General features: G+C 43.1%; 1 protein-coding gene across 2 annotated transcripts in view; it reads left to right on the top strand.

The window, feature by feature from the left end:
* LOC146202869 (ribosome biogenesis protein BMS1 homolog) overlaps positions 1-12,457 on the top strand; it is a 97,937-nt gene that overhangs the window by 40,545 nt on the left and 44,935 nt on the right. For both annotated transcript variants that reach the window (XM_084588405.1, XM_084588406.1), the window contains exons 12-15: positions 587-762; positions 3,738-3,819; positions 8,977-9,074; positions 10,481-10,654. In XM_084588405.1, coding sequence (XP_084444531.1) covers positions 587-762; positions 3,738-3,819; positions 8,977-9,074; positions 10,481-10,654 — 530 coding nt within the window. The remainder of the gene's footprint in view (positions 1-586; positions 763-3,737; positions 3,820-8,976; positions 9,075-10,480; positions 10,655-12,457) is intronic.

Raw genomic sequence — 12,457 nt, 5'->3', positions numbered from 1 at the left:
GAAGCCACCGCGTTTCTCCTCGTGAAGTCATATTTCTGCTGCAACAAGCACCTCTTGCATGTTGGCTTTTCTTTTTTTTTTGGTGCTTCACCCCTTTGCACCTTGGCACTGCAGGAAAGCAACTGTGGCGGGTGAGCACCGCCAGCAAGTTTTTCATGTTGCGAGAGCTTGTTAGCACATGTCCTGTTAACTGCAAAACATATTATACTAGCTCTATTTGTTGAAATTTCTAATGTAGTAACCGGGAAATTGTGTTTTCAGGAACATATTGGCCGGGAGAAAAATAATGTAACTCTATGAAAGATGAAATCCATGAATGGCTTACGACTGATATATAGCATGATGGGCAGTGAATAGTGTAACTCTATGGGAGATGAAATCCATGAATGGCTTATGACTGATAACTAAATATAGCATGATGGGCAGTGAAATCTTATTAAAGGCTCCCTTTAATGAAAACTTGAAGGGCCCAGAAAGTTGATACAAAAGCTTGGTGAATTTGAGTATCTTTAGTGGCCGTCATGACTTCGAATTAATGGGGTTCTACTGTACATCTCATTCTCTTACTGTGTTGTTATTATTACAGAGGATGATTACAAAGAAGCTGAAGAAGAAATAGAGGATAGCTCAGAGTTCCTTGGTGAGCTGTTCAGAAAGGTGAAAAAGCAGGAGAATACGCAAGCAGAGAAACGCTCTTGGGATGGTGTGGAGACCACACGATGTGTATTCACTGAAGCCGATGCTCTTGTCAAAGATGAAGAGGTAATGGGATACAGTAATGCATTGCATTATGATGCTTGTGGGAAACATTAAGAAAGTGTGCTAATAACTTGCCTGAAAGGTTTCTTATTGCGTTCATTGTGGCAGCAATTATTGAATTCCCAATTTGTATGCGTTATGGCCCACTAGTGGGCCATCGCTATTTGGATGCAACGTGAGCCACCTGCGATCCATTGGAAAAAGCAGCTTCTTTCAGTCACCAATTGGTGTCAATAGTTACCTTGCATGGCCGTTTACTGTGGGTTCTTTCCTCTTATTGAGTAACTCATAATATGGACTGAAAACTACCTTTTGTTGTCCTTTATGTCTTTCTCCTGTCTTCTGCACTTTCATTGTCCTCAATATGTCCACTCAGATAGTTTGATATGCACATACACTGCATGCCATAAGATGAGCCTGTACTAATATGAGGATAAGAAGGTTTTTTTTAATATTTTAGCATGTCGAATTTCCACCTCACATTTTATTGGGATCCATCCAATTTTTAATTGGAATTGGTCATTCCTGTTGTACAGTCAAAACCACTTATAACAATGGTATTTTTATGGCACTTCAATATTGTTATAATTGATGATTGTTAGTAAAATCTCGTTACAGGAGACACTCGGTTATAAGAGAACTTGAAAATAGTTTGGTTGGTTTTCCTATGTTTGCCATGTTAACAACATTGCGTACAAGAGACATGGTTACAAGAGACACTCTGTTACTAAGGGCAACTTCTGCTAGTCCCTAAAGTAACTTCTTCACTAGTTAGAACAGAGACAATTAACCCAGGTACGCTTATGCAATGCAGCTGACTCGTACCAACTCATAGGTGTGGCAGTTTAGACTTCCTTATCAATATTATGTTTCGTATTGATGTCTTTTCTTGTCTGTCGCAATATGTCAGGAACAGAGGAGGAGTGCCTCTTCTTGACGGGGAAGTCACAGTTGTTTCAGTCTCACAGAAATGTGATGACAGTAGCCGAAACAATAGGGACATTTTGACTTCCTAGTCAAGAGGAGGCACTCCTCCTCAGTTCTTGACATATTGCAACTAAAAAGGGACACTGATATAGAACAGAATTTAACTGAGGGAATCTAAACTGCCGTACATATGAGTTGGTAAGACATCTTTTTCGGGTCCCTTGAGTGTCTCTTGTACCGAGGTTGGGTTAAGTAGAAAAAACAAAACATCCCAAATTTCAGAAAGTTTAATGAGGGAAAAATGGCTCACACTTTTTTACTTATTCCCTCGCAGAAACCCGTAATCATTTAGCTTTAACTGTCTCACGGCTATCTTGTTGACATCTCTCAGCAAGGCGTCCAGTTGTTGCAAGTATCAGTGAAAGATTTTAATACGAATGACGTCGCCTTTTTAGCGTTGTCCACTCAAGAATGTGTTTGCTGCTTTCACACGTTCAATAATTTTGTGGCAGTGGACGCGCCCGCCCCAGTCGCAGCGTGGTAAAACAAACATACTGAAAACCAACAAGCTTGCGTAACCGGGCGAGCAGAGCAAGGCGCTGCCGACCCTCCTGTCAGGGGTGCTGGCACTCAGCCAAATCTGCCCCCTCCCTCCCTCTCTCCCCTTTCACGTGCCCACCGCAGGGTCTAACAGAAAAGATAAACATGCTCTGATGTCTTCGCTGAGCAGGATCTTGGCACCCTGTCAAACAATGTGCTGCGAACTGGGTCGATGGTGGCGTAAAACGGAGCAACGCGCCGCACCAAACAAAGATTTTTTTTTCCCCCAAGTTTTCAGGCAATGCGCCGTGCCAATGAAGATTTTTTTCCTCAAGTTTTCAGCGGCATAAATGTGGCTAAATTTATGTTACAAATTACGGGACAGCAGAAATTCTTTGAATTGTCCGGAATTTCGAATTTAGCGAGTTCGAATTATTGAGTTTTTACGGTATTTGTGACTCCTTTTTTCTGTTAGAGTTGGTGCTCAAAGACCTGATTTATTTAATTGTTATAACCGATAATCTACCATGAAAGCATTGTTATATGAGGTTTATGTTACCATAGAATACATAATAAAGATGACTGTGCTGTGGTTGGTTGTTCATCGTTATATCTGATATTATTGTTTAAAGCAGTATTGTTATAAGTGGGTTTGACTGTATTATTATTCCTCTCTATCACCATCATGCTTCCAGGAGAAAGGCGCTATAATAAAACCTGGGTATATCTAATTTTGGTTATATTTAACTTCCCTTGGAAATCCCATGAAAAAGTATAGCAGTGTTATTTGCGTTCATTGAACTTCTGTTAATAGAACATTCAACGTGTCAAACTCCATGCCATGCCCTTACAAGGAGTGCTCCTTCTAATGTTGCTTCCACAATAACTTTGTGCCCATGGAGCCTGGTCGGCTGAACATCCTTGGGCACCTGTTGGTAGCTGTAATGCTGTAATGCTGTAAAACTACGAGGGTAATGTTGAGTCCCTTTGAAAGTGGCCCTCTGTTTGGCTTGCTTGTTTTGAGCTTGACGCTGCTGTAATGCAGGGAAGCCAGCATTCGATGCACTTATTGATTTATTGCATTTATAGTATACTAGTAGCGTAAGTACTAGATCTCTTATGGCTGGCAGTTGCTTTTCCCAAAGCATCATCAGTTGCTGCAGCTTTGGATACGAGCCCCAACTCCAACGATACTTGTGCCACGCGGCGCAACATACGAGCAGTGCGAGCTCTGATGCTCCAGTCTCGCCCATGGAGTAGCACGTCAGGGTGGGCACAGAGCACCCCCTTTTTGGTAACAATGTTGTTGCCTCCTGTTTGTGCATGCAGCAATTTTTATAAAAGGATTTTAGTACGAGATATTTTTTTTTATCTTATTATATCGCAACTGACTTCTTTAAATATGAAATATCATGTTCAATTATTTTTCTGTTCAAGCTTTATCAAAAACACCGTGTCTTTTGAAGGAATTGCTGGTGATGAATTTTTTGTTGGTTTTTATATTATGCCAGATCTTGGACCTGATTAAGGACTGCTTTGTGAGTGGCAAGTGGGGTGAGGAAGAGGATGCCCAGACATTGCTGGAAAAAGATGGTGAGTGTGCTTCCTCTGGTGCTTCTCATTCTCAGTAGCACAAGCTTGCTTGCCGGTTTGGAACTGACTAGTGCAGCTTGATGGGCAGAGCTGTAGATAAAAATGCTGCTTGTTGGAATCTAGACACTATGTGTATCGAGGACAAAAAAAAAAAAAAAGATGACAAACAAACCCCTCTGTGGAAATGTGCATGGCTACATTTCTTAAAGCATTACCTGAACACTGTTTCTTAGTGTCCATTTGCTTTTAAGGCCTCCACTTGTGCGCATTGCCTGACTGTAACAATGGAATTGCATCAACGGCTACAGCAAAATTCATGCTGCTGATAATTGCATGAAGCTACCAAGCTACCAATCACTGTGGTCAAGCAACAGTAGGCTTAATAGGGCTGGCATGCCATTGTGCTCTATACACGACTGCGCATGCGCTGTAACATGCCTTGGGGTGCCTGCTGTCTGCAAATCCTGCTGCACATGTTGCAGTTTGTTGCAAGCTAGTCAAGCAGGGCCATGCAATGTAAAAAATTGGAATGGCTGCTCTCAGTTGTTGTATGAGGTGACAATTATGATGTACAGGCGCCGACAGATTTTTCGGACCCACATGGGACCGGAAAAGCATGCAGAAAGCCGGGCAGTCCGAAGAACGAATTCACACTAGAAGCATCACTTCATTTACTGAGTGGCTTAAAAAACTTTCAGTCTGTTTCTGCTTGAAAACTGCTCGATGGTCAGAGGAGATCTTATCCAGAGAGGCGCCGGGCACCGGCAAACGAGTTTGGGTGGAGCCTCGCTAATCCCACATGACCCTAATCCAGTGCCTTTGTTTTGCTCCCGCATGAAAAAAAAAACGAATGAAGAAAAGGAAAGTGGTGGTGGTGGCTGTCTCCACAGGAGCAGTGGAAGTAATCTACTGCCCACATTTGTTTGAAAAAAAAAAAGAGCAAAAAGCGACGCTGTCTCTTGGGCTCCAGCAGTTGTCTGGAGTTGGGAACACAGAGCTCACTCAGAGATTGTGTTTAGTGGGACACCCATTGTATTGCAAAATGAACTAAAGTCAGCGTCTGTTGTCAATGGCAGTGGGCGGTTTTAGGTGCACTAGATAAATGCGCAGCTGTGTTGTTGTTGTTTTTTTCTCCGCACTCTTGCATTTTTGGCTTAAAGCGGACTCATGTCACCACGATTGCCATAGAGTCTGTTGGGCCAGCATATGATGGAGGTGGGGCCTGTAAGGCGACCGTGGAGCTCCGCCCTATGGAGGGCCAGTCCGCGCGAGCATTCTTTTCTCATGTGACTATATGTCACGGTTTGCGTGTTGCTGCAGGCAATGACTAGACACGGGCGGCAGAGAGTCAGGCAGTGTTGGAAGCGAGAGAGCTAGCAGTGCCTGCTATTGAGAGTGTAGCGGCTATGCGGATGCATACCTAATCAGCATACTCGCTACATATTGGGCACGTGATGGTGCCAGGGCAGAGTCTGAAGAATTGGGTGTCCGAAAAATCTGTCAGAAACTGTATTGCAGGCGATCTACGCTGGTAGCATGGCCTCTAGCTCGGGAAAGCATTCTGGCTTGGACCTCTGGAAACCTCTTCGCTTGCCGTTACAGCTGAAGGTTTTACCTCATTGCACCTGCCACTCATACATCATCTATTTGAAAACATTGAATTTGCAGTCACCGTGCATTTTTTTTTTTTTTCCATTACAAGGAATGAAAATTCTAGAACGTGAGAATGAACAAGCACTGAATGCTTATCAGACCTGGCACGTTTATGATAAAGAATGACAGCAAGTCAAACCACTGGTCAGATGTAGTTACAGTTTTACTATTACAGAAAAATAATCCCATCCCGGACCTTTTCAAGGGACATTGTGCTAATGTCAAGTGTTTGAAACATAGTGCTTGATGTACTGGGCACTGGTCATACAAAGCCAAGAAACACATGAGTGGTGTTAGCTTTGCTTCCTGAAAGCGCTGCTACAGTCACCTTTGGAGCAGCAGTCCTTCAATTAAGTAAAGTCGTGTTAATTTAACACACATTAATTCGGAAATTTGGATAACTCGAACTAGGAGTGCGGCCCTGGCCAACGATAAGCCTGTGGCATTAAATGCTTGTTAATTCGGACTTGGGCAGCCTCATTCTAGAATAATTTGGAGATGGGAGGGATTGTGTTGAACAACTTTCACAACTGATTTTCACTGAAAAAAAAAAAACTCCCCAAGCCTAATTTGCTGGTACAGTGGTGTCCACACACTGTATAAGGAAGAAGACCTGGACCAGGGGGCGCTGTGCTGCTCAGTGCGTCAGCGTCCTTCATGTAGACCCCGGCAAAACCTCCGCACAGCGCGGCCACGTCGTCTGCTCCCCGCTGCATTGAGAAGCATGTTGTCGTCTGCTCCGCGCTGCATTCCAGCGCATGTTTAGGCGCGCACGCGGAGTTGTTTCCTCCTCCGGCCCGGTTCTGGTTGCCGTCACACTCCAACAAAGGGGAAAAAATAATAAAATAAAATAAAATACTAGAATGAAAAAAATGACGGCGCACTTTTTTTTGCAAAACTTGTGTGGAAACGGTAACGGGATGGTTGTTGGCCTCTTTCTTTTCTTTTTTTTTTAGGCATCTCGTACCACTCGTATCTCGCACCTCTGTTTGTAACTGGCGGTGCCACAGCAGCCATCGCAGAACTGAGTCGGCCTCAAAAAAAACAGATATACGTCAATCATTCTATCCTCATACGTGATCCTCCTTCGGGAGCTCAAAACTGCGCACTCGTTAGAGGAGATAACTGAACTAGGAATTGCACAGAGGGGCTGTGGAATTAAGAGGACAAAGGTTTCTGAAGAGAGATGTCCCCGTTTGCATGGAAAGTCGTCGAGCATTTCCTCGCTGTTCTTCTCGTGAAGAAAGGAAATTGCCGCAAAAATGGCATGCCTCGGCTTCTCGTCAGTTACCCAAGTCATTAGAACCCTCATCATTAAAGGTTGATAGGTCATTGATTTCGGATGGCAGCGCCGCAGCAGCGAACTTCCCCTGGCCGCTGTTTGTGCCATTGTAAGGAAAACGTCAAATACTCGCCGAAGACGGGCAACGCGGCACCGGTAGCCTGTCAGTAGCTGTAGTCGTCACCCTGCTGAAGTGGATGGGCCTACGTAGATGGCAACATTTAGTGTTATTGACATTGTCGGGGGTTGACTAATATGTCTGTCGTCAAAGAGGGTTGAGTGGGCCTTCTCCAAGTAAATGGCCACACTCATCGTTGTGTACACGCGTGTCAATGAGTCTCCACGAGAAGAATGCACTGTTCCTTTCACTGAACAGCGAGGTCAGAGATTTCGGTGCTTTCACATTGACAAAAAAAGTTTAGAAATTAGAAGTAACTTTTCTAAGCTGCGGAACAAGAAAAAAAAAAAGAGGGGAGCCTCCTCCCCACCACCACTTCCTTGGTCTTGAAAAAGCGCCGAGTTTGCATGCTCGGCCGCGTCGTGTGCTCCGTGCAGCATCTGAGTGCTTGTCTGCTTGCGTGCGGTTGTTTTTCTCCTTGCCCAGTTCTCATCGTAGTCTGTTTCCAAGAAGAAAGGTGCAATATGATTAAATTATGATCTGCTTCTAAAAATATTAATTTTAAAAACTATTTTCGCGGTGTGAACTTCTCTCCCACAGCTTAACAACACAAGAGGTGCCGCCTCAAGTTCTTCAAAATGCCTGTCATTTGCCTCTTCTTGCCTTTGAGTAGCGAATTCGCATTCGTCTTTTTTTATGTATGAGCTTGCCAACAAGCGGTCCTTGAAAACAATGTTCGCCGTGATCAATTAATCATAATTTCTCGCTTTTGAAAGCATCGATAAAAAAATGTTTCCAGCCAGCCTTTTTGTCAGCCAGGGAACTGAAAAAAGCAAAAATAAGAAACCCCAGTGGCAAAGAGCGCCAGCTTTACGCCCGTCTGCACACACCCGTCCCCCCTCCTCGTTTTTCACCTTATCCTGCACCGCTTGCACATGCGACTGTTCGTGGCACGCGCTTCTGCGCGAGCGGGCTGCTCAGACTAGGTTTTGTAGTTCCTCTCCGCTCCGCCAAAAACCGAGCGCTAGCGTCGCGGAGGAGACTCCAGCTTGGGTTGCCTATGGCAGGCACGATGACGATCGAAAGTTCCCAGTTTTCGAAGTATAGTTCAGTCGCAGGGTTCTCCCCATAGTGGGCGGCAGTGGTTTTGCTGCACACCTCTCTAAGCGCTGTCCATTGCTCAGGTTTCAATTTTGCTATACTCGGGGACAACTTTCTCTGACTAATTAGTCAGAGAAAGTTGTCCCAGAGTGTAGCGAAATTGAGGTCAGTCATGCCGTTTCAGACACTGGAGCGTGCGTCGCTGTCCTTTTAGTTTTATTTTGGGATGGCGTCACACCATTCTAATGCCTACTCTTGCATCCACGTGCTTCCTCCGCTCTTTAGTACTACAAATTGTGGGGTTTGAATAGGAGGATAAATGAGTTTTCCCCGCTTTATCGTGGCTGACAGACCAAACCGCTGACCTCACCCAGTGATTGCATGTGCTACTGAGCCTACGCCGACCACTGCGGGTCGTGCTCTTCGGAACAAAGGAACAACACATACTGACAACAAACGTGCACTTATTGCTGCAATAACAGCAACGCCAGCTAGCAATAAAACTCTCTAATGAATCTAGGTCGTCCGACTCACCAGCAAGGTTGTTATGGGCGAATGTTCGCCGCACTAGGGCAGGGGATAAACTGAGGTCGGGCAAGATGGGCAAGCGGGAAAAGTTGAGCGAAGCTTCGGCTATTACAGAGTGCCACGAGGATGTGTCCACTCGCGACACGTTCCCAATGCTTAAGACCTGGCTTTCGCCCGCGTGCGCAAGGACGAGGCCTTCCTTGGCGCTTGTGCTGCTGCGGTGCTGGCGCCATCTCTCGATAGTTAATTAGCTGAATTTGGATAGCACAGCATTCCTTAGAGGCTGCAGTAAAACCGAGCCACAGCAACACAGCAGCTAGGAAAAGGGAACACCTTGGAATATAACTACAAAGTTCTATTTATTTAGTACATTCAGATAGATTTATTTTTGTGAGTACTTTTGTTTTTCTTCACCTTGCTTTCCTTCATTGTACTTTTATGTGTCGCCAATGATTTTTCATTTTTATTTCTACAGAAGAACTGTATGGAGATTTTGAAGACCTTGAGGCAAAGGACAAAGACTTGCCACAGGAGGCAGAAGGAGCTGTTGCTTCAGTTGAGCAAAATGGTGAGGTTTGGACACGTGTGGTTTCCAGTTGCCAGTTCCACCTCCAGCCTTTTGTGGAAGTGGCATGTGTAGTGCTGTGGCAAAGTCCATTTTAATGCGGTAGCGTTAGGAGTGCCTTTTCCCAGGCTTACAGACCACCCTGGCATTGTCTGATGAGAGTGAAGACATGGGCAAGTTGGAGCATTATGAAGAAAATGGTGGTCAAGAAATGCTAGCAATGCTAGAGCCACAGACACTGCTAATTCAGTGATATGCGTGGACTCCTACTTTCATTGCATTGCATCATTTTTTTTTTAATTAGGTGTTTTCTCGTCTGCCACGTATACTCCATCCCAGTAGTTCCTTGCAGCAGTACCAAAGCTGCGATGAGTGCAGAGGTGAAATTCTGATGTGTCGATTTTAATTCCAATATAAAATGACCATATGAGCACATTTTCTTTAAAGTGCACATTTGCAAAACGCTCTCTTGCAGAGCAATAGTATTTGTGCAGTCGAGTTGTATATGGTATTTCTCAAGTTTAATGTTGTGACTCTTGCATGCAATAAATTTGTGTTGCCAACATGAGGGTGCGCTTCGGAGTTAACTTGTCATTTTTATTCCGTTTAGTCTCTTTATTGGTCACAAACGGCACATTGAGATTTTGTTTGGCCTTGTCTTGTCTCACATAGAGCAACATCTATGAGTACAGAATTATTTTTTTTTTCTGGGAGTTGATTGTGGATGTGACAAATGGAGTATCCACACACGAAATGCTATTCTAAAGCTTGCAATGTTCTTTCAGGGTTTCGTATGTAGACATTTGTTTCTGCTGCTTGCAAGCATGTCTGCATACGCCACCTGCAGACGACACAGTGTGGAGGTACATGTTAAACACTCATGTGATTAGGTGAAGAGGGCTTCTAGCCTTTCATAATGCTGATAGTTGGCTACGGTATAGTGTATGAGTGATGTATTCCACCCATAATGACTACTACCAGACTTGTCCAGCACAAGTAAATGTGCTTTTGTCTCTACATTGGACATGTCTGGCTATCTCCAGTGGGACTTGTTCATTTACCTACAGTCTGGCATCATTTTTGTGCTACTTATTCGAAAGAAAGTGGCATACATACTAGGTTTTTCAGTTCTTCTGGATGCATTTTTTAAACAATAAAGGGAAAAAAGCATTACCCAAGAAACTTCATCCGAAATGCCGTGACATTTTCACTCAATACAAATATTAATTAGCATTTCCTAGCATAAATTGTGAACAGCTTCTATTTTAGTTCTCGCAAAATTCAGTCAGCATGAGGCTCTACTGGATATGCGAGAATTAAAATTGTACTCCTGGGAAAGCCATGGTCTCTCCAGTAAGCAGCTGGTGCATATCTTGCAGTATTTTATCATTTCATGTGTGCTGTTGCAGGTGAGGAGTCAAGTGGCAGGAGCAAGAAGCTCAGCAGGGAAGAACGAGAAGCCCAGTTACAGGCCAAGCGAGAAGAGCGTAAGCGGAAATTAAAGGAAGCCTTTGACAGTGAATATGACCACGAAGATGAGAAAACTTATTTTGATGAGCTGAAGCAAGAACTTGGTGAACAAGCTCAGGTGAGATCCTGCATCCAGTGGCTGTGATTCTTCCTTGTGGGCCTCAAATTGTCAATATACTTCACATGCCTTCTACAGATTTATCACTCCCTAGTGCGCTCTAAATTAGACTATGGGTTCATAGGGTATGGCTCAGCAAGGCCATCATACCTGAAGCGACTCAATCGCATTCATAATCTTGGTGTGCGCTTATCATCTGGGGCATACAGAACATCCCTTGTACTCAGTCTTTATGTAGAATCAAATGAGCCACCTCTAGAGCATCGCAGGACTGCACTGATGAGCAAGTATGTCTTAAAAATCTGTTCTCTCCCAAAACATCTCTTCTACTTCATAGTCACAAAATGCCCATCTAAAACTTTATTCTATAACAAACCACATGTTATCAGGCCCTTGGTATTGCATTTTGAAGATAAATGCAAAGAGCTAGCTGTATTGGACTCTGCCTAACACTGCATCAAGAAATGACCCTCTGCCACCATGGTATAACCTCCCTGTTGTGATTTCTCACTAACACATTTACACAAGAAACAAATTCCACAAGAGCACATACTACAAGAATTCTTTGCATTTCAAGAAAAATATGATGCCTACACTGACCAAGATACTTTGTTGGGTGAGTTGGTAGTTATTCATTTTATGCAGATGGCTCAAAAACACACACAGGTAGGAATTGCTGTAGTTCAAGACAAAAGTAAGAAAATGGTACGTCTGCCGCAGTGCGCCTAAATTTTCACGGCCGAGTAGAACAAATAATCAAAGAGAAAATTAAAAATAGCGTCATCTACACTGATTCTTTTAGCCTGCCTACAGCATTAAAACCAAAAAAATGCTCAAGAACCGCTACTGGGGAACATTATTCATGACAGTTAAAATCACCTCTCAAAAATGGAACATTAGGTTCTGGTGGGTCCCCAGCCATGTCGGGATCTGCGGCAATGAGACAGCTGATGCATGTGCTGCGCAAGTTCGATTCAGTCAAACAAAGCAAGTGAGCTTGCTGCACAGGGATTGTTTAAAGCTAATACAAATAAATTAAGAGATAGATGGCAGGCCGCATGGAAAGAACAAGTGAACAATAGATTGCATTCTTAAAGCCCTTTTTAGGAGAATGGAAGTGGAGCAGACATTGAGAACGTTTTTAAGGAAATGATTTTATGTCGCCTTTATATCGGGCACACTCATCTCACTCGCAATTTTTTACTAACAAAACGAGATAAACCATTCTGTGAAAGGTGCAGTGGTGAACTAGCTTATCTTTTGCGTATATTGCATATGGAACCATAACTCGTTTTTTCTAGCATGTGGCTAGATGTGCAGAACATGCAGTGTTGAGAGCTGAATTTATATTTTAATATATTCAGAAATTTTTTAAATGCTTTGTTTCATGGTTGTAGGCATATTAGGCCGTATTTATATCTTGAGTTTCAGTATTCTGGTGAGTCACTTATGATGATAAAGTTAAAGAACTGCTTTAAACATTGTCTTTTTTTTTCTAAAAGCTTATAATGGGTCATTTTTTTTTTTCATTGTGCGTGTTAATAGTAGGGTACTAATTAGGTGTATCTTGAGAACTAATGCTCCTATCATAAAACTTTTACATTTTTGGAATCGGTACCGAACACAGAAAACTACCGAAGTGTGTATATTTTGATTAAATTCGAAGCAAGAAAAAAGTGTTCCCCCTTTAACCAGTGCAATTTTGACTCTCAAAAAAAAAAAATATATATATATATATATATATATATATATATATATATATATATATATATATATATATATATATATATATATATATATATA

Source organism: Amblyomma maculatum, chromosome 1 (assembly GCF_055883805.1).
Source record: "Amblyomma maculatum isolate TAMU_Amacu chromosome 1, ASM5588380v1, whole genome shotgun sequence".
NCBI classification, from domain to species: Eukaryota; Metazoa; Arthropoda; class Arachnida; order Ixodida; family Ixodidae; genus Amblyomma; species Amblyomma maculatum.
The sequence above is the reverse complement of the archived record's forward strand: the minus strand, read 5'-3'. Positions and strand labels throughout refer to the sequence as shown.